Genomic DNA, 23,329 nt, shown 5'->3' on the forward strand with positions numbered 1-23,329 from the left:
GAACCTTATACCTATTAGTGTCATGGGAAGGAAAACTCTGAAACCCCAACTGTTACTCCCCACCCCTGTGGCCATTTGAAATGTCTGGAAACCACACTGGTTGTCACATCTGGAGAGATGCTCTGGCATCTTGTGGGTAGAGGCCAGGGATGCTGCTAAACATCCCATAGTGCACAGAGCAGTCTCCTATGACAGAATTATCCAGTTCAAAATGTCATTATTGCCTAGGTTGAGAAATCTCACTGTAAGCCAACAATAAATATTATCCCTGTCTTGTGATGGAAGACTTGAAATAATTGAGACTAAATTTAAAATGCTGTGCAGTTGATAAGTAAGCTTTAAATATACAGTTGAGCCCTGGCCGGTGTGGCTCAGTCATTAGAGCATCAACCTGCACACCAAAGGGTCGAGGGTTCGATTCCCGGTCTGCGTCTATCTGGGTTGCAGGTTCAATCCCGACCCTGGTTGGGGTGCATGCAGGAGGCAACCAATAGATGGATATGGGTCTCTCACATCAATGTCTGTCTGTCTGTCTGTCTGTCTGTCTCTCCCTCCCTCTCTAAAAATCAATGGAAAAAATATTCTCAGGTGAAGATTAACAACAACAAAAAGACACAGTTGATGATACAAACTATGGATTTAATTATACTTTAGGTCCTATCATTTCTCTCCCTGGTTAAAATAATTATGTGCCCTAGCTGGTTTGGCTCAGTGGGTAGAGCGTCAGCCTGCGGACTAAAGGGTCCCAGGTTCGATTCTGGTCAAGCATACATGCCTGGGTTGCTGGCTCGATCCCCTCTGAAATCAATTTTAAAAAATAATGTATTATGCACATTTACACTAATCAATTAATTAGTTCAGATGATCAAATGCTTGCTCCATCCTCTCATTATAAGAAGAAACATCCAGAACACTGGTCCTAGACTTGACTCATAACATCAGTAATGTAATGTATTTTGGTATCCATTTCTTACACCAGATACTAATTCTATGTTAAGTGCCAAAATATATTCCAAAACATAGTCTCTGTTGTATTTTAAACTGATTTCTTATTAATGCAGATTCCAGGCCTCACCTCAGACTTTGGGAATCAGCCTCATTGGGAACGGAGCCTGGGAATTTGCATTTTCACAGGCTTTCCAGGTGAATCCCATACATGCTCAGGTTTGAGAACCACTGACAGACTTTTTTTTTTTCTTCTATGAGAAAAGAGCTGCCATTTTCACATCATACTCCCCATAAGTTAAATAGCAGTAATCAAATAATCCATAGGTCCTGGATCAGCAGTATGTGCCCTGCCCCACAGTGGCCAGACATGGCCTGCCGAACTAATATCACTTCAAAGCGAGGCTGGGAGAGCAAAGAAGGCCCATTACAGCCATCAAAGAATGTCCTCCATCACAAGTATTTTGCCTTTCAAACGCAACACACCCAAGTCTTCCCACTCAAGACTGCTCTTGGTGAACTTCCTTCTTCTTCAAGGAATCAGATATTCTTTGCTGCCACACAATGCAGACTTAAACGTGTGTTTTATATTTAACATTCAATGACAAATAACACGTTAAGTGTGTGTGTGTGGGGGGGGGGGTGGGTCCATAACTGTAGAATGAACAAAAATTAGACTTTCCAAATAAAAGAGAAATATTTTCCCTCCGAATTTCTCTGTAGACTGAGCACTTTGTGGGATCTCAATGCAGACTGCAATTTCAGGTGAGAGCATGTCTCCAAGCAGAAAGGGGAGGGGAAAAAACAGGGCAAATGAAGCAAAAGAAGAGTGTATTTTCAGGGTGCTATAATAACAGTTGAGCTACCATTTTCAGGCATTTTACAAATATTTTCTTATTTAACCCACACCACTTCCATAAAAGTAGCTATTTTGCTGACGCGAAAACTATGACCAGAGAAGTTAAGTAACTTGTTCCAGTTCACAAAACTAGTAAAAGTGGGAGATCTGAGATTCAAACGCAGGGAAGCAAGCTTTAGTTAGAATTCCTTCCCCTATCCCCACCCACCCAATATTCACTAACATCCTGGTAGTGGTTGGTGAACCTATCACTCACTAATCACAAATATTTGAAATGGACATTTCAAAGAATGTCGTGTGTCTAATTTTTACAATTAAATCTAAGGTGCTGTATGGCTTATTTATCTTAGAAATTAAATGGACTGCCCTAGCTGGTTTGCTCAGTGGTTAGAATGTCGGCCTGCGGACTGAAGGGTCCCGGTTTTTATTCTGATCAAGAGCACATGCCCGGGTTGCAGGCTCAATACCCAGTGGGGGGCATGCAGGAGGCAGCCAATCAATGATTCTTTCTCACCATTGATGTTTCTATCTCTCTCTCCCTCTCCCTTCCTCCCTGAAATCAATAAAAATATATTAAAGAAAAGGAAATTGAATGGCCTCAAATAAGCTTTCTAAAACCCTAAAAGCGTCAGACAAACGTAAGGCATTCTGTTATTCATTAAAATTAATTTGATTTAGAGGATCTTTGGCAGATGGCAGCAGGATTTTCAGATATTTTGAAATAATTAGTGACACCCTAGGATACTGTGAAACCATGACTGAGGTTACACTAAATTGGCTACCAATAGCCACATATAATATAAATCATTTGGACAATAGATAATGCCATGCAACTGATTATAAAGAGGCGAGGAGCCTCCCCCTTGATGTGGCCATTTCCCAGGGGTCCATTCTGGGCTTGTCCTCTCCTTCACTGTCCCCTTGAGCAATCTCATCTATTGAAGGACTTCAGACCTCACCTCTACATGTTGATAAAGCATCAACTTACATTCTAAATATTAGTCTTATTCCTGATCTTCAGACTAAAAATTGCCTTTATATCATAAATGTCCCTTTGACATTTCACACTTAAAATAGTAAAAACTCCAACTCATTATCTATTCCACCTTTTTTCTGGTGGAGTTCCTCAGGTCATTGCATCAGTTTTTTTCCTCAGGTCATTGTGGCAGTTATCACAGGTAGAAACCTCAGAATCATCTTCAAGTCTGCCTAATACATACAGCTAAACTCGGGATCCTCAAGAGGAGGCTCTCAAATGTAGCTTTTCGTTATTGGCCTGTTCCCACACGTTCTCTTTAAAATCAAACAAAACAAACCTCGGGTGCTGCTGACACTCTTTTCAAATCCTGCAGTGTCCGGGGAATAAAGGCCCGTCTCCCTAGCCTGGTCCTGCAACATCTAGCTCCTGCCGTTCTAGTTTTATCTCTCATGTCAATCCTGGCCACCTACCTGCTATCCTCACCAATCAACCTGCCTTTCCTTGAACATCTGGGCAACCATGCCTCTGTATCTTCATTTATTTTATTCCCTTCACTTTCTCTACCATCTCTACCTAAAAATGCTATCTCAAGGCCTTTGCTATTCCCCCTCTATCTGAAATTCCTGTTCCTGTTGCAAACTCTCATCTTTAAAGTCTTAGTGTGATCTATATTTATTTCCTTCCTTCCTTCCTTCCTTCCTTCCTTCCTTCCTTCCTTCCTTCCTTCCTCCCACTCATTCACTAGGGGGCTTTTCACAGTCCCCCACTTCCTTTCTCCAAGCCCAGAATACCTCTATTATCACTCTTACTACACTAATACTTTTATATCCTTAGTTGACAGTGAGCGCATTGCTGACAGAGATATCATTTGCTTTTGAACTGCCAGAACTCAATGACTAGCGCAAAATAGACGCTCAATCTATTGTAAGATGTAACACTAGCATCTTACATGTAGTGAGATGTAATGTACAGGTAAGATAAGATGCAATGTAAGATGACTACCATGACTACAAATAAATGTTAGGCTTTATGCTCATTAAAGAATTATAATGTCCAGTAAGATATGAAATGCAGAATCTCAATCAGAGTTCTATGCCCTATGGTCTATACTTTACCTACTGATAACAGTTTTTGTATCAGAAAATGAAAAAGAGTAAAGCTAATAGATCTGCAATGTTCTCTGCTGCCACATCAGCCTGTGCACAACCCACCTGGGCACTAACCCATGTACTCATGATACTGGTGTGTCAGTGTTGACCCACAGCCGATATGTTATTTAAGGGCAGAGACCAAGTTTCGTTCATCTAGCACACTTATAGCACGTAGTGGAGCCAGCAGTCATGACTTCTTTTTAAATTTCTGTTCAAGATGCATTATGCCTGGGCTATTAATAACTGCACTTTCATGGTATATACAGCATGCTAATTTCAAAAGACTAGAAAGCAATTAGTTATATTCCAAAAGTCTGTTCTTATGTTGGTTACATGGTACACAGCATGTTTCCATAAAAATAATGTTCAAGATTAAGCTTGCTTTTTAAAGCCCATTTCATAAAATCTTATTTTGCCCACATTTTGGCAGAAATTGTGCATATGTGGGAAAAATGCAGGATGGGATATTATCGACTGACTTTTTTTCTTAGCATTAGAAAATGTATCAAAAGAACAGAGAGACTTCATCCACCTTGGGCAAACTCTAGCCTGGGGCCACCACCTGCTTTCTGTGGCTGGATGGGAAAGGTCCGGAATAAGGAGAGGTTGACCCAATGGGGGGAGCCCTGGGCATATGGGATGGAAGTGGCCATCTGATGAAGACTCTGGGGCCCTCAGTCAGACACTTCCCATCCCCCTCTCTTTTCCTCATCCAAAGAAATCAGGACCAGTGCAGGTTGGGTGTGGTGGGCAAGTCCCAAGGGGAATTCAGCCAGCCAGATGCTCTGCCAAGGGGTAGGCACGTGTGGAAAGCCTTAGCCAGCAGGACTCAGTGCAGCTGCAAAGGCAAGAAATTCCAATAGCCATCGTGTCACTCCTGCAACACCACTAATACAGAGAAAGGGATAGGACAGCGATGGGAGGAAAGGCAAAGAAATGTTAGCGATGAGTCAGACATGGAAACAGACGGAATGCTCATGGGTTTTGAAGTACAGAATACCGAAGTTCTCTGAAGTTTGTGTTGAAAGACATACTAACAAAAAATGCATGATATCATTTACTGCCCAAAAGAGTATTGATAAAGAAAAACAATAATAACAAACCCAGTTCTTTTCATTTCCCAATTATTTGGATTTCAAACAAATGGAAGTTTACGCTATTAAAATTCAATATCCAAAAGTGAGTTTTCGGAAGAAGCAGAAGCTTTTGATGATGTTTATATATCTATAAATATGAATGATGCAAAATTTGAGTCCTATGATATCAGATGACAAGATACAGCCCAAACTTCAGCTCTTGCTAATTAAACGAATCAATTAAGAGACTGCAGTTGCAACTGTGTAGCTGCTGTTCTATAGTAGCAATAACAACTCCACAGGGAGGTCTTTTACTACATTAAAATGCTGTCCTCCACAACTCCATCTGATATTATTAGAAACAGTTATTTGTGTCTTGCTGTCATATTAGTAGCAAAGGCAAATTATGGAAATATGCAGACCAGAATGGTCCCAGTATGAGATCAGGTTGGGTTTTCAGCCTCCAAGGGAACAACTGCTGAAATTCCAAAGTTCCCCAAAGTTCTCTAATGGAACTGATAAATCTATCAGCACAGCATCCACTTAGAATCTAGGTAAGGGTCACATATTTACATACTTTCCTGCTAAGTTGATACAATTCAACTAGATGAATTATCATATTAAGTTTACCCTCCTGAGTTAAACTGATGGAGTTCAAAATTGTTTTCGATGGTTGTCATTAATCGCTGTTACTTCGTAAATGCTTACTTTGAAATCTAATTGTGCTAGTGTATCAAGGGTCATATTAATAACATTCTTAATGGTAAATCTTCGTAAAACATGTTTATTCTACTGATATTATCACTCAAGCTTTCTAGGCTAATAACAAGTAAAGTATATTTATTATCAATAAAAACTTAATTTAAAATGTATAATTTGAGATTTAAATTAGCTTTAAGAAATTCAGCATGATTTGGTTTCATTAAGATCTGGCTAAGCTTCAGAGACATATAATTTGATAGTTCCTCAAGAGTCCTTGGGTAAGTGCCAACAGCACAGCTCTGAAGAAGCTGTTCAATGTAGTATAAGCTTATTTTCTTTTTCAGGCAATGTGCATTGTTTCTACAAGAAAAAAAGTTTTACTGAGATATGTTTGGTGTAATAGTACTGTGCTTTAAAAATAATGGTATTATAAAAATTAAAAATAAACAATGGAATAAAATGTTAACTTTTGCATTCTTTAAATAATAACAAAATATGCATCCTTTTTGTGAAGCACAGTTCAGCTAAGGAATTTTGGTTAAGTAAAACACTGGACTGCTTCCATTTGTTGTGTGTGTGTGTGTGTGTGTAAGCTTATATTATACTATCTGACATACACAAGCTCACAACTTCACCAAAAACATGGAAACAAAACCAAGCAAACAGAACCCAGACAACTTACTTTGAAATAGACGTAGGTTCTGGAAAAATTCTGATATACAGTAGTTTACCAAGTAAGTGTGTATTATGGACTAAACGTCTGTGTCCCACAAAATGCATATGCTGAAGCCCTGAGCCCCTATGTGATGGCATTTGGAGGTGGGGGCTTTGGGGGGTGTTTAGGCTTACACGAGGACATGAGAGTGGGGCCCTCATAGTGGGATTATTGCCCTTGTAAAAGAGGAAGAAAGATGAAACTGTTTGTGAGGATAACGGCTACAAGGTGGCCAACTGCAAGCCAGTAAGAGAGCCCTCACCAGGAATCTGCTGCCTCTTTGATCTTGAACTTAGCCTTCAGAACTACGGAAAATAAATGCCTGTTGTTTAAACCACCCGGTCTATGGTATTTTGTCATAGCATCCTGAGCTGAAAAGACAGTTGTTCTCAGCAGTTACTACAAAGAGCTCCCGAATTATACAATAAAGCAGTGTGTTTTTAAGGCCCTCTGATGGTTAATAGCTTGACTTAAAGTCAGAGAGACCTGGTTTTGCATTCTGATTCTATCAGCTATTAACATAGCTGAGTCATATGCTCACTATTGTGCTCCAAAATTTAGGCATAGGCTTCATGGGTATTTCAGCATGTTTTGAGTTTGGACTTCATAACACCAATCACATAGGTGATGATAACAAGTATAAAAATGCTTTAAAAAAATAAATGGAAGTACTCAAATCAGGTATAGTACATATTAAGGTACAGACTTATGGAGGAGTATCCTGTTTATCAAATATATTTTAAGTAAATTGCCTGAGTACTTTTTAACTTTTCATAAATGTCAAATACGCTTTTATGCTTATATAGACTGTGTACCTGATTCAACAGTGTCATTCAAAAATTCATGTCCACCCAGAATTTTAGAATGTGACCTTATTTGGAAATATTGTCTTCACAGATGTAATTAGTTAATATTACCTGATAATCTATACTAATAAAAGGGTAATATGCTAATTAACTGGATATCTTCCAGACATCCATCTGGACATCCTTCTGGACAAAGCCATGGTGGCGGGGGCTGAGGCAGAGGTGGTTAGGGGGGACCAGGCTGGCAGGGGAGGGCAGTTAGGGGCGACAAGGCCGGCAGGGAAGGCCAGTTAAGGGCGATCAGGCCGGCAGGCAGAGGCAGTTAGGGGCGATCAGGCAGGCAGGCAGAGAGGTTAGGGGAGATCAGGCAGGCAGGCAGAGGCAGTTAGGGGTGATCAGGCAGTCAGGGGAGCAGTTAGGGGCATCAGGCAGGCAGGCAGGCAGGCAGAGTGGTTAGGTGCGATCAGGCAGGCAGGCAGAGAGGTTAGGGGAGACAGAGGCAGTTAGGGGCGATCAGGCAGGCAGGTGAGAGGTTAGGAGCCAGTGGTCCCAGATTGTGAGAGGGATTGGGCCTAAACCAGCAGCTGGACATCCCCCGAGGGGTCCCAGATTGGAGAGGGTGCAGGCTGGGCTAAGGGACCCCCCCACCGCCGGGCCTCTAGTTTTAAATAAAGTTCAAAGAGCATAACAGAAAGGAGAAACCAAAATTTGAAAATGTAATGAGATTTGTTTTACTGGAAATGAAAATAACAAATTGGCATTTTTAAAAATTCAGTGTGAGTAAAAATCACTGAAATTATTGATGTAACATCTCTAAGTTGAAACAGTAATATTTCTGAACTTTATCGATACAATTAAAGTACTTCTCTTAGGTTAAAATTAAACTTTTCTTTGAGTACCAAAGAGTGTTTTCAATATTCAAAAAAACAACTTATATAGAAAATTCTACAAGGTTTCTCACAAAGAGAAATGTGTACTGGGGAGTCTTGCCTTTACCATGTGATGTGCTACTACGATTCCTGACCCGCGAGTCCTGGAAATTGCATCTATTGGTATGCAGATAATTTGAACTGAAGCAGCACATGCTAGCTAGAATTCACTCTATATTTGTTGTAACAGTCCCACTATCTCAAAACCCTTTCTTTCCCTCTTCCAGACTGATCTAATATTTCTAATAATACACATAGAAAAATACATCATAACAAACTACACTAGCCCTCCAAAGTCTATGATGTGGAATTTTAGAATAATTACTCTAGAAATTGACATTCCTTCTCTATGTAAACTATATAAACAAAGTGGACATAGCCACTTTGGGATTTGTTAATAAGTAATCTATCATTTACTAGAGGAGGAGGGTAGTGTTAAATACATAAAATCTCCTTTCCTCTTTCCCTTTATGTTCAGGTGACTTTTTGTTGGCTGGTTAGGTGGTCTATACTAGTATATGTGTGTGTGATTTTTTTGTAGTATGTTTCAGGTGACTGAAGTGAGGTGGTATATACCAGTGTGTGTGTGTGTGTGTGTGTGTGTGTGTGTATTTTTTGTTTTCGGTGCCTGAAGTACATAAAAGGAATAAAGGTAAAAAACATCTGCTGATGGGATGAGCACTGATCTGAGAGCTGAGAAGTGTAAGTACCCTTCTTTGTTCTACCACCACCCACTATAGATGTGCAACCTTAAGTCAAACAAGTTACTTTTTTCTTCTTTTTTTTCCACATCAAACCCCCACAAGGACCTTTTCTGATGCACAGTTTCCTTATCTGAGGAAGAGGATTAATCTCTAAGGTCCCAAACCTCCTCTACTTTTTTCTTTTTCTTCATTTGTTTCTATATTTGCTTTCTTCACATTTCCTTTTTACATCTAATATTTTGGCCCCATGCTTGTCAGTTTCATTTATTCATTTGACAAGTACTAGTATCTACTGAATGCTTGCTATACACTAAAGCCCTGTTCTGAGCATTAGGTATAGAGTGATTAATAAAACAGACAAAAAGCCCTATGCTTATGGAGCTTATTTCATTCAAGTGGGGGAGACAGATAAGTAAGTTTTTAAAAGTAAAATATGTCGAACAGTCATAATGCTAAAAAAGAATGAAGTGGAGGAAAGGAGAAATAAAATGTGGGAAAGAGTGGTCATAAGTTTAAAGAGTGTCACTAGGCGGAGGTGGCTCACGTGTAAAGGCTGAAGAAAGGGAGGGAACCTACTATGCAGATAGCGGGGGGCAGAGAGTCCTGGCAGAGAAAAGGCAAATGAGGAGACCCTGAGGCATGTGCCCAGCAGGCTTGAAGAACAGCAACAAGGCCAACTGACTTGCTTCATATTTTAAAAGGATCAGATTAACGCTATAGTAATAACAGACTGACCAGTGGTGAAGGTGGGAAGGCTTTGGCTGCTGCAATAATTCAGATAAGATATGATGAAGGCAGTGGAAGAAAGACACAAATCAAGAAAAATTCAAGGTTTTACTTCAAGTTGACATTTTCTGAGAGAAAAATATTGCAGGAGAAACTGTGTTTTTTTGCAGGCTGTACGGAGCAAGAACTTAGTTTTCAATACATGAACTCTGAGTAGTAACCTATTAGAATCCAATGAGGGAGATCAAGTAGCAGAGATAGCTTAGCATGGGCACTTTGCTGGGAACAGGAAAACTGCCACATAATGTAATTCTAGGTAACCATTCAAAAGAATGACAGAGATCTTTATGTAATGACCTGGAAGGGCATACACGATTTATTGTTATATTTAAAAACGTGTAGCTATATTTCTGGAAGAATATATCTATTGTTAATAACAAATACCTCTAGGAGGGAGGTGGAGAAGGGTATAGTAGGGGCAAATGGTGATGGACAGAGACTTGCCTTGGGGCAGTGAATACACAGTACAGTATATAGATGATTTGTTGTAGAATTGTGCACCTACAACCTGTATAATTTTTTTAACTAGTGTTACCCCATTAAATTCAATTAAAAGGAAAAAAATAAAAATAAACAATAAATGAAAAATGAAAAAGTATGCATTACTTTCTTAATAAGAAAAACAAGAAACCACAAATCTTAGATGCAAGACTTAAAATTTACATTACATAGAGCAAGTATATATATATATACTATTATACATAAACTTCACTACACCTCTACACATATATAAACTATAAATTCACATTATTATTAACATCCTTCCTACTTCAATGGCTGCAAAATCGCTACTTTTTTAAAAATCCAAACCACAGGCCTCTCCTCTGATATCCTCGATAAACTCAGAGCTAATGGAAACACTCCAAAGTGAATTTAGAACCTGAACAACGTACCCAAAGCACATGAACAGACATTCTAAAGATTATAAATGACACCTAGTGAGTGAATACATGGAGAAATATTAAAATACAACAGCCATAAACAGAGATATGCTAATTAGAATAGGGTACCTTTTTTTAACAATAAAATTATTTTGAAAATTATATCTAATACTACTAACATATGAAATTAAAGTAAGAAGTAATAACTATAAAGTAAATTATTTTCACCTGATAGAGTTAAATACTTTTGAAAATTATAACTAATACTAGTGAGAGTGCAAAGTGATATTATAAATATGATGGGTGCCTTTTAGAAGAGATATGAAATCACTAACCCATAAAATTATTCATGGTTTTGACTCAATTTAGAAAAAAAAATGTATCTCACACATTTTTGAAAATATTTCATAAATATTTGAAAATAATTCAAAATGTCAAAAAAGCAAACACATGAAGTTGTGCATTACAACACCAATCATAATAGCAAAAATGAGGGGTAACTAAAATACAAAGCAATGGGATTTATGGAAAGTAAAATATGTCACATCTACTTATCAGAATGTTAACTACAGCTTCATTACTAGTAAAACAATGCTGATATTTTATAGCAATATGAAAAATTATTAATAGGATCACAAGTGAAAAAAATTAAGATACAAATACTATGGTTCAATCTCATTAGAAATGTGGACTTAAAATGGCCTGATGTAGAAAGGCAGATGGAAAAGTAAGCAAAAACCCCCACCAATGTCACTATTTTCTAAAGCATCTTTATATAATATGTGTTCTTATTGTTATGATGAAAATATCCAGTAGAAAAATAAAGCACTTGAAATACTTAACAAACTGAAATATTTTTTAAAAACTATTTTCTCTTTAATAAGAAATTGCTAAAAGTAGTCTATCATGGAAATTTCTCTAACACATTAAAGAACCCATTTCTTATACAAAGACATCTCATTTAATAGCAAAATAAAATCATGGTGAAGCCAAGTTCAAATACATGGGCTAAAACTAATTGAACACATTTTTTTTCCCTCTGAAGATCAGGAGACTACACAATGTAATAATTCTTTCATACTTACCACTGTACCGAGAAATTGAATGCTCATGTTTCCACCTGCTTCTCGTGAAAGACACTAGGGGGAGAAAAAGAGGTATAAAATGAACTCACAAAAACGTGTACCTGAATGCTCATAGCAGCATTACTCCTAATAGCCAAATAACTCGTGTCCAGGGGCTGATAAACAAAACAGCAATGGAATATTATTTGGCCATAAAAAGGAGTGAAGTGCTGATACATGCTACAACAGAAGCCAGGCACAAAGGACCACATATAATATGATTCCAGTTGACATGAAATGTCCAGAATAGGCAAATCTATAGAGACAGGAAATATATTGGTGCATTTTGGGCATTCTTTGCAGAAGACACTCAGTCGCCCCAAAGACTTCCGGGTTGTCAATAACTCTGGCCCCAGCTAGCACAGGTTGCAGGTTTTCTCTTAGTTTGTTGCCTAAGAATACGCCAAATATCACATCTTTTCACCAGAGCAAATTATTTTATACCACTTTGTCAAGAAAAGTACTAGAATAAATTTTTGATGACCCAAGAATTAGAGGGGAAAAAAGTGAAAACTGGAGCTTCATAAACTTGTTGGCACTTAAGAACAAAAGCAGTGAATATGTACATAAACTTTGGTATGTCCTATTATAAAAACAAAAACAAAAACATGCTTCCAACTCTAGAGCAGGAGGCCAAGTGGCAAAGATTGCCAATGCCAAGTTGGAGTGGTTAGAAAAAGTAGTAGATTCTAGGGTGCATTAGATAAGGTTGTCCAGCAAAGGGAAGCTATCCTCAGGCTTCTTGGACCTGCTCAAGCAAAAGCCAGATCTGGTGCTTCTTTTTATGAGACATCTTTGGAGGAATCATCTGGCAAAATTTCAAGAAGTGGACGATACCTTGGTGCCTAAGTAACAGATACAATAGGAATTCTTTGCAATGTCCCATGTGAAACATTTTGTCAGACCAAAACTCGAGAAACAAGCCCACACTGAATCAAGGATCCTGGCAACTACCATTATACTTTGTGTTTCTATGAATTTGACTATTTTAGATACCTTATATAAGTGGGTTCATACAGTGTTTGTCTTTTCGTGTCAGAAAAAAATCACTTCTACTGTCGTGGTAAACAACCTGCTTCCCTATTTATAATGGTCTGGCCCTCTAGCAACTTCAGCGCAAAATTATAGCTAATTTGCCTACAAACGTCAGGTGGTTATAATAATCTGGCCACTCAGTGTATACCTAGAAATGGGATTACTGGATCATATGGCTGCACAATTTCTTTGAGGACCACCCCCATACTGTTTTCCATACCAGTTGTACAAAGGTTCTAATTTCTCTATGTTCTCACCAACACTTGTTAGTAGCCATCCTAATGGGTGTGAGGTGGTATCTCATTGTAGTTTTGACTTGCACTTCTCAGATGATTAGCATGCTAAGCATCTACTTAAATGCTTGTTGTCCATTTGTACAAGATCACTGGAGAAATGCCCATTCAAGTCCTTTGGCCATTTTTAAATTAGGTTAGGTTTTTGTTGTTGTTTTGTTTTTGTTAAGTTTAGGAATTCCTTATATATTCTGGATATTAACTCCTTATCAGATATATAACTTGTAAATATTTTCTCCCATTCAATAGGATGCCTTTTCACTGTTAATTATATCCTTCGATGCACAAAGTTTTTAAGTTTGTTGTCATCCCATCTGTCTCTATTTGTTTTTGTTGCCTATGACTTTGGTGTTATCCAAAAAATCATTCTTAAGTCAATGTCAAGAAGCTTTCTGCTTACATTCTCTTCTAGGAGTTTTATAGTTTTAGATCTTATATTTAGACCTTTAATCCACTTTGAGTTCATTTTTATATATAGTGTACGATGTGTCCAATTTTATTCTTTTGTAAGTGGCAGATCTATGGTTTTTAGAAGAAAAACCTAGCTTATGTGTATCACATTTGTTTCCAACTACCATCTGTCCTCTGAGTTAAAGACTCAGTTAACTGTTAACTGAACATCAATACCTGGATAGCTAATGCACATATTAAATCTACAGAATTCTTGATTTGTCTTCCCAAGCTGCACCTCCCTGAGGTTTCCCATCTCCGTAAATATTACTATTCATTCATTCTGTTGTTCACCCTTAATTCTTTAACTTTCTTTATATCCAGTATCTAATCCAACTGTCAATCTTTTGTGCCTTCCCTCCTAAATATATGTCAAATCAGTTCACTTTTACCATCCCCACTGCTACCACCTTCATCTAAGTCAAGGGTTGGAAAACTCTCTGCAAAGAGCCATATACTAAACATTTTAGGCTTTTTAAGCCCAAAGGCAAAATTGAGGAGATTATGTAGCTACTTAGATAACAAGAGAGAAAACAAATTTTCACAATTTTTGGTAACATTCAAAATATAACTAAGCACAATTTTTCTGTAATACTTCAATGTCACTTTTAATGAGATTTTACATATTTCATCTTTGAAAATGTCTTTTTCCACAGACATTACTGCCAAATACCAACACTGATCCACAGGCATGTGATTTTACTTGAACCTATTTGGCACTTGGAAAGGCATTTACAGAATTTTGTTAGATTCTTCTCTTGATATTTGCCTTTAGCATAACATTATGCTGCAGTTTAATCACTTCCAATTAAAGGTTAGGAACAGTTAAATGGGTTTTTAAATATGGACATTTTCTCTGCTTTTGCATTGAGGTTTAAAAGATGCTGCTGGAACTGTGGTGGTTGAGGGTGCTTCTTCTTCTTCAGAAAAATTTCAATGTTGGTCCTGAGCACACAAAAAAAATATCATAATTTACTTTCCCACTGCTATGCCACTGAACTGCTGGGGGATAGGGAAAAGCAGGGCAGTAAGGTTCTACTTCCAACAAAAATTGCAAAAGCAGCCATAGACAAGATAAACACGAATGGACATGGCCATGTTCTGGTAAATCTGTATTTACAGACTGAAATTTGAATCTCATATGCTTTTCATGTGTCATAAAACATTATTTTTCTTTTAACTTTTTCCAACCACTGAAAAGGTAATAACCACTCAACTTTTGAGCCTTACAATAACCGACAGTGAGCTGGACTTCTCCCTGGAAGACTGCAATGGTCACATAAACAATTTCTCTGTCTCCACCACTCATCCCCTGTGATTCATCCTCCTCACAGCAGTAATTTTAAATCACATCATATTATTCTTCTATTCAAACTCTTCACATAGGAACTGGAATAAAAACACACAAAATTCTTTGGCCTACCAAGATGCTATATCACCTGGTCCCTGCCTATCTTTTTCCACTCTCCTAACTATACTCAAGACATTGGCCTTCCTTCTGACCTGCACACAAACCAAGTATTTTCCTGTCCCCGGGCTTTTGTACTTGCCATTCCTTCTACTTGGGACTTTCCCCCACCTCCCCTAGATTTTTGCATAGCTGCCTTGTTCTCCTTATAGGTCTCAAATCAATATTCAGACAGGACTTCCTACCCACCCTATCTCCTCTAGTCATTTTCTAGGAATTATCCTGTTTTATAGTCTTCATCAACCTTCTCAATACTCATATTACCTTTTTTATGTATTTAAATGTTTGGTATCTACACCCCCCTGTTGCCACATAAGTCTTGGTCACTGTTGTATCTCCAGAATCAAGAGCAGCGATTTCGAACCGCCATGCCACAAGAATTTTTAAGACATGCAATTAGTCAGGGCACTGACCTCTTTTCCCTAGATTGACAAAAAAAAAAAAAAATTGACAACAGACAACACAACAAGAGCTGTCTGGTGTGAATGAATCAAAATTACACCTATTTTTTTTTGTTTGGCTGGTGTGGCTTGGTTGGTTGGAGCATTGTCCATACACTAAAAGGTAGCGGGTCTGATTATCAGCCAAGGCACATGCCCAGGTTGTGGGTTGGATCCCCAGTCAGGGCATGTGGGGGAGGCAACCAACTGATGTTTCTCTCCCCCCCTCCTCCCTCTCTAAAATCAAAGGGAAAATATATTTTTTGGTGTGCCACAGAATTTTAGTAATTACTTTATGTGTGCCATGAGATGAAAAAGGTTAAAAATTTCTGATCTGGAATACTGTATAGGTCATACTTGACATTACTTTCCATGTAAGCGACACTAAAAATACAAATAGTTCCTTTTCCTTACCCTACAGGATTAGACTGATACCCAGGCAAATAAAATTTTATAATACAGCCCTGACCGGTTTGGCTCAGTGGATAGAGCATCAGCCTGCGGACTGGAGGGTCCCAGGTTCGATTCCAGTCAAGGGCATGTACCTGGGTTGCGGGCACATCCCCAGTAAGGGGGTGTACAGGAGGCAGCTGATCGATGTTTCTCTCTCATCGATGTTTCTAACTCTCTATCGCTCTCCCTTCCTCTCTGTAAAAAATCAATAAAATATATTTAAAAAAAATTTTATAATACATAAAATAATAGGTTTTAAAACTTATATTTTAACATTAAAAACAAAATTAAATTTTATCAATGAATATGCAAACCATAGATATAAGTACCAAATAAGTTGCCCTTAAATTTAATTTAAAGCAGGCTACAATTATATACATAATAGCTATCAGCTTCTCCGCCCCCCACACACCACACTACTGGGATCTATATACTTGATTAGGGAGAGAGGGAGAAAAGGGGTGAGGGAGAGAGGGAGAGAAGGAGAGATCCCAAAACCTAACATATCTCAGCAATAAGGATTGATGTAATAGAAAATAGGAAAACAAAATTTCATTCAAAACTGGAATTTGCTGTTATATAGGAAACAGGAACATACACTTTTTCCATAGTCTAGGATTAAGACAATTAGGTTTTGGGCCGAAACCGGTTTGGCTCGGTGGATAGAGCGTCGGCCTGTGGACTGAAAGGTCCCAGGTTCGATTCCGGTCAAGGGCATGTACCTGGGTTGCGGGCACATCCCCAGTAGGAGGTGTGCAGGAGGCAGCTGATCGATGTTTCTCTCTCATCGATGTTTCTAACTCTCTATCCCTCTTCCCTCCTCTCTGTAAAAAATCAATAAAATATATTTAAAAAAAAAAAAAAAAAAAAAATTAGGTTTTGGATCCACCAAGAACAAAATACTCAAATGCCTACAATAAATCTGAAGCACGCCAAAACAAATATGAGCGGACCATTTGATAAGCTAATAGCAAAAAGTAAAATAATGTAAAAATTAAGGCTTTTATTTTCATGAAATATATTTCATCCTTACTAAAATATTTCCTCCAAATATTTTACCCTTTTTTCTATTTTAAGTGACACTTCATAGCTAGATAAACATTTCCTTCTTTTCTTATTTTGATAGTCTGCTCCAACAGCTACAAAATATACTGCCTCTTTTCTTTAAAGAAAATAATTTTTTAGAAGACTTTGTTAAGATAATAATTTTAACATTAATAATTCACATAATTTAACAAATGTTAAATCAATTCATATAAAATTAGCAAAGTTACTCACTGAAAAAAAAAAGCAAAAGCATTCACACACAAAAATCAAATGTTCTAAAAATTCTCCCTAAGATAATAAAATCAGAGGCAATTTCACCTTTTAAAGAGTAATCTCACTGAACAGTAAGAGGAAGAAATAGTAATAGTTTTCTTTTTCCCCCTCACTGATTTCCAACCTGATAATACGTTTTAAAGGCCATTACTGTGGGATTTGTCTTATCGGTCTCCAGTGCAGCTGCTGGTATTATTTTCCATGTTTACTACAATCAGTGTTTACACTGTTCAAAATTCTCTTCTTCTGGCAGCTACTAAAGATCATTCTCTAGTTAACAGATAGATGTGTGGGGTGGGGAGGGATTCAGAAAGACATTTTCCTATTATATTAAAAGTTTAAAAGCAATGCCAAATCATAAAAGAAATGCCACCAGAGACAAGAAAACTGCTAGGACTATATTACAAAAGCAGGTAGATTTGCATCAAAATTAAATTTTAAATTACAGTTGCACTTACATCCCAGCTGTTAAATTGTGATGAAAGTTTTTGAAGCCTAGTGAAAGGAGTTATTTCTGTTCTGCTGGTGGGCTTGTTTCTAAGATGTGTAACTGTAATTGATGTTTTCAGGAACATGAAAAGATGGTTAATAATTACTCTTTCATTTCCTACTTCTTTAGAAAAAATACCAACCCCTACTTATTCTAAGTTATATATTTATGTATCCTATACATCCTAAATGGATGGTTTCATATTGCATTGATGTCTCCAGAGTAATCACATGCATATAGCACAAAATAACAGCTAATTCAAAAGGGGTGGAGGTAGGGAGAAGTATCTAAAAAACATGGAAAACATTTCTTTTGGAACTAAAAACATAAGATGATTACTTTCAAATCAAAAGCATAAGCCACTTTAATATTCTAATTAAAATATTTATTTTAATTTCTATACATATTTACTAGGATTAAAACTAGTTCTCAGAGATTGTGGGAGTTATTTTAAAAGCTGAAAAAAGGAAATAGCTTATTTTTAATTTCACTTTTTCTTTCAAGTGATGTGAAAATCAATTCATTTTCTTCAAACACAGAAATTATGATTAAATTTTAAAACTTTATTCAAATTCTGTGTGGACAAGCATTTGCAAATGTATCACAGATAGTTATGCAGTCTGCAAGCACAGTAACATCTCTTCTATCATATTCATGTTCTTACATAATATTCCTTATGGGCCTACTGAACATTTTAAGTTATCATGTTATAAAACCTATGTAACACTGCAACCAATTCACAAGTAACCCATTTAATCTGGTATTCTGTAGTAAATAACATGAGGTTCCTGGGACACTATTCCAAATTTGTCTGCTTGAACATAGAAAATTAGTTCCACTTAGTTGAATATCAATGACCTATTCAGTGTAGAATGCAATCGTGCTGTAATCAGCTTTGTACTGTTATTTATAATAAAATTATCTTCTCTTGAAAATATTTAAACAAGAATATGAGAAATAAAAAGAAAACAGGCTTCAAAGGTACACCATGAATAGCTTCACAGCACACAAATGCAGAAATTGTTAGACCTTAGCAGGATCTCAAGATATTTTCAAAAGTAGTTAGCTACTCTTCAGGCCTGTGGACAACCTGCTGTGAGCAGGTGGATGGAAGAAATCATTCCACACAAAGAAACAGGCCAATAGCAGTTAGTCGGCTCTGCTTGCAAATGTTCAAACAACATGACTGCGCAAAGTGAAAATCTAGTGTGTAAAATGCTAACAAGAAGCAATATATTAAACCCAAGCAGACAAATTACGTTATAAGAAATGAAAACTATTTGAGTTATTCAAAGTAAAATTGAAGAGCCTCTTTCAAGTGTAAAAAAAAAATTACTTTGCAGGAATAGTCACAGTAATTAAAAAAATGTTCTATTCATTCAGCACGCTCCACACTAAGAAGGTGCTAGGGTGTATGAAGAAAACAGCGAGTTCAACACGTACAGAAGACAGAAAATCCCTCTTCTGTTAAAAAATAAGTGTAATTCATCTACTTCTAATTTTAAAAGATAAAAACCAAAACTGTAATTAACACATGTGGGAGCACTAAAAAAACCCCGAAGAATTTCTCATCTAGTTGACAACTTTTCAAAATTTTCATTTAGAAGCTTAACAAAAATTAGTACTAGTTTTAAAAAATAGAATGATTTCCTGCCAGTAGAATATAATTAAAGTGTTGAGAAGGAAATAAAAAAGATTTGTTGTGTGAAACTATTACTAAACTAGATTTTCTATTTTATTTAATTTTAGTTAATTTAAATACAGAAGCAGTGTAATATATTTTTCTGTGAAACACAACTTCATTTTTTGGTAGGACTACATTTTACCTTTAATTGTTCCATTATGTAAGTTACTGTTGTATACATGTCAGGCACATGTGTCAATTCTGGTATTACAGTAATCATTTTTATATTGTTTCATCAATATGTTGAGTTAAATAAAATGGATTAGTAAAATTAATTTCACTTGTTCTTACTTTTTTTTAATCCTCACCCAAGGATATTATTTTTCCATTGATTTTTAGAGTAGAAGGAAAGGAGGAGGCCGGGCTGAGGGGGAGAGGGTTGTCCCTCAGCCCGGCCTGTGCCCTCTTGCAGTCTGGGACCCCTCGGGGGATGACCACCTGCTGGCTTAGGCCTGCCTCCCGAGGGATTGGGCCTAAGCTGGCAATCAGACATCCCTCTGGCAACCCGGAAGCCCCCGGGAGATGTCCACTTGCCAGCGGGGAGCAGACCTAAGCTGCAGTCGGACATCCTTAGCGCTGCTGAGGAGGCAGGAGAGGCTCCCACCACCACCGCTGTACTGGCAGCCATCAGCCTGGCTTGTGGCTGAGCAGAGCTCCCCCATGTGGGAGCGACTGACCACCAGAGGGCAGCTCCTGCATTGAGCGTCTGCCCCCTGGTGGTCAGTGTGTGTCATAGTGACCAGTCATTCCCAGTCTTTCTGCTGTTAGGGTAGTTTGCATATTACCCTTTTACTATATAGGATAGAGGCCTGGTGCACGGGTAGGGGCTGGCTGGTTTACTCTGAAGGGTGTCCTGGATCAGGGTGGGGGTTCTGCTGGGGTGCCTGGCCAGCCTGGGTGAGGGGCTGATGGGTGTTTGCAGGCTGGTCACACCCCCTTCAGGGTGGGGGTTTCCCCTGGGGTGCCTGGCCAGCCTGGATGAGGGGCTGAGGGCCGTTTTCAGGCTGGCTGGCAACTGAAGCTCCCAGCCTCTCCTTTTTTTCTTTTTCTTTTTTATTCTGGGATTTATTTACCTTCTATAATTGATACTTTGTTGCCATCCTGCTCGCTCCAGCTCCGTGGCCACGGCTGGCTGAAAGCAGGTATCTGGGTTTGTTTAGCTTCAATAATTGAAACTTTGTTGCTTTTGGAGCTCAGAGCCGGGCCGCAGCAGGCGGGGAACCTTGGCTTCCTCCACCACTGGAGCAAGCAAGCCTCCTGCTCACTTCAGTTGCGTGGCTGCCGGCCGCCATCTTGGTTGGCAGTTAATTTGCATATCACCCTGATTAGCCAATGGGAAGCATAGGGAAGGTACGGTCAATTACCCTTTTTGTCTTTTATTAGGATTATTATAGACTAGAGGCCCAGTGCACGAATTTGTGCACCAGTGGGGTCCCTCAGCCTGGCCTGTGGGATCAGGCGGAAACCTGCTCTCCGATATCCCCCGAGGGGTCCCGGATTGCGAGAGGGCCCAGGCCAGGCTGAGGGACCCCACCAGTGCACAATTGGGGCCAGGGAGGGACACGGGAGGTTGGCCAGCCAGAGAGGGACTGCGGGAGGGCTCCAGGGCATGTCCAGCCCATCTCACTCAGTCCTGATTGGCTGGACCCAGCAGCAACCTAACCTACTGGTCGGAGTGTCTGCCCCCTGGTGGTGAGTGCATGCATGTCATAGCAACTGGTCAACTGTCTGCCCCCTGGTGGTCAGAGCACATCATAGCAAGCAGTTAAGCGGCCTTAGCATATCATTAGCATATTACGCTTTGATTGGTTGAATGGCCAACGGGACGACTGGACACTTAGCATATTAGGCTTTTATTATATAGGATTACTTTATTTCAAAATATATGACCCTCCTTTCAAATAGATGCTTCACTGCCTCTATACTTGAAGTTACTAACAATGATTAGTGACCCTGGGTGAGAGGGAGTCTGAACAGTGTGTGCACGAGCCTCTGAGTTAGAGAAATCAGAAATAGCCTGAGGTGGGCCTTTCTTTACACCTATCACCTAATGAAGGCAAGTAGGATAGACATTAACTCAACTGGAAAGGAACATACTTTGATAAGATCCTTCAGTGGGCAGGTCCTTGGGAGCCCTCTTGTTTTTCTTTGCTGTCACAGAAACTACAGTGATTCTGCATCTGCAGAGATCAAACAGCCACGTTATCTAGTAGAGTATATGCAAATGTTGAAAGATCAGGAATTAGAAAGAACTGATAAAATGGCCAAGAAGGCCATCTTATGAACCTGGTTTAATTTGGTGAAGACTTAGAAGAAATAAAATCTAAATCTTAAAATTAAGGTATGGATAAAACAGATTTATTTGTGAAATTACAAAATACAGGATGACTACCCATTCATCCTGTCATCCACAGTTATTGAGTCTCTACACATGCCAAGAACTCTGCCAGGCAGTGAGAATTCAAGGTCAAATCAAAACTTAAATAGGTGGTTTAAAACAATTAAAATGAGTTAGTAACCTATAAAATTATCCAAATGATGGTACATGCCCAAATAGAATTTTTTTAAAAGAAATTAATGGGTAACATAAAATTTAATAATAAAAAACCAGAAAAATAAGTAGACAATGGGATCTGATTGAATGAATAGACAGCAAATTCCTAAAGCAAAGGTATTCCCCAAGTATTCCATTATCTAATCAGATAAAGATATTAAGTGTTACTACTTATGTAGTCACAAGAATTCAGCAATAAAACGAAATGTTTACTTATTCTTAAGAATGATGCTAAACTAGGCTCCCTGGTAAAACATGCTAAGAAACTGTGAAACCAGGAATCACCCATCTTTCACCTGAAGAGATTATGCAAGAAGTTCAAAAGGGAGATAATCCAATCAAAGAAAAATAAGTTTCACTCATATGTGGAATCTAATGAAAAATAAACTAACAAACAAAATAGAAACAGACTAATAGAGAACAGACTGACAGCTGTCAGAGGGGAGAGGTGTTGCAGGGCTGGGTGAAAAAGGTGAAGGGATTAAGCAAAAACAAACAAATAAACACACACACACACACAAACTCAAACACAGACAATAACATGGCGATTACCAGAGGGAAAGGAGGTGGGCAGTAGAAGAAGGTAACGAGGGGTTAAGTGGTGATGGAAGGAGACTTGATTTGGGGTGGTGACCATACCCTTAGTACAAAACGACATACAGATAATGTACTGCAGAATTGTACACCTGAAATCGATATAATTTTATTAACCAATGTCACCCCAATAAATTCAATAAAAAGAAAGGAAGGAAGGAAGAAAGGGAGGGAAGAAGGAGTTGAGTTCTTAAGCTAAGAATTCATGGTTGAACACTTGAAGCTATGTGAGAGGGGTTTCGTGAGAATCACTTGGCTTTCCAGGTGTCTCCTGGATTTTGAGGGACACATAGAGAAGATAAGCAATCCTTTTGGTGACAGAACAAGAAGAGTAGATTTGGTGAGGCAAGGACCTATAACTACTTCTGTGGCTCACATGTTGGTCCTGCAGAAGAGACCCAGGCTGGGGCACAATGAGAGACCCTGCCTAACAGGAACATATGGAAGGATAAAAAGCAGGATGCTGGGGCAGCTGGAAAAGACAGAGCAGGCATTAAGGGTTCTGCAAATGAGGCATTCCCCCAAATCTACATTAAGTGTCCCCTAGCCAGCTTGGGACATTTGTCAAGCCCCCCAAAAAATGAGTAACAGATTCTATCTCCCAGGGTCAACATAGTTCTTCCTGCTGTGCGCCTCTCATCTTTACCCCATACTGCAACTTTGGAGTGACCCCAGATAGAGGTAAGACAGGGGAGAGGATATAAAGAAAGAAAGAAGAAAGCAACTCTCATTTTCCCTATAAAAACTTCTTAGTCTAGAACAGTGATGGCGAATCTATGACACGCGTGTCAGAGGTGACACACGAACTCATTTTTTTGGTTGATTTTTCTTTGTTAAATGGCACTTAAATATATAAAATAAATATCAAAAATATAAGTCTTTGTTTTACTA

General features: G+C 38.4%; 1 protein-coding gene and 1 pseudogene across 1 annotated transcript in view; one reads left to right on the forward strand and one right to left on the reverse strand.

Moving 5' to 3' along the window:
- Positions 1 to 23,329, reverse strand: part of PCCA (propionyl-CoA carboxylase subunit alpha) — a 341,666-nt gene that overhangs the window by 46,727 nt on the left and 271,610 nt on the right. The window contains exon 21 of the mRNA XM_070408647.1: positions 11,619 to 11,672. Within this exon, the coding sequence (XP_070264748.1) occupies positions 11,619 to 11,672 (54 nt within the window). The remainder of the gene's footprint in view (positions 1 to 11,618; positions 11,673 to 23,329) is intronic.
- LOC139004999 (large ribosomal subunit protein uL29m pseudogene) lies at positions 11,698 to 21,574 on the forward strand (annotated as a pseudogene).

Source organism: Myotis yumanensis, unplaced genomic scaffold (assembly GCF_028538775.1).
Source record: "Myotis yumanensis isolate MYYU_CA2020_CCGP unplaced genomic scaffold, mMyoYum1.0.hap1 SCAF_3, whole genome shotgun sequence".
In the NCBI taxonomy this organism is placed as follows: domain Eukaryota; kingdom Metazoa; phylum Chordata; class Mammalia; order Chiroptera; family Vespertilionidae; genus Myotis; species Myotis yumanensis.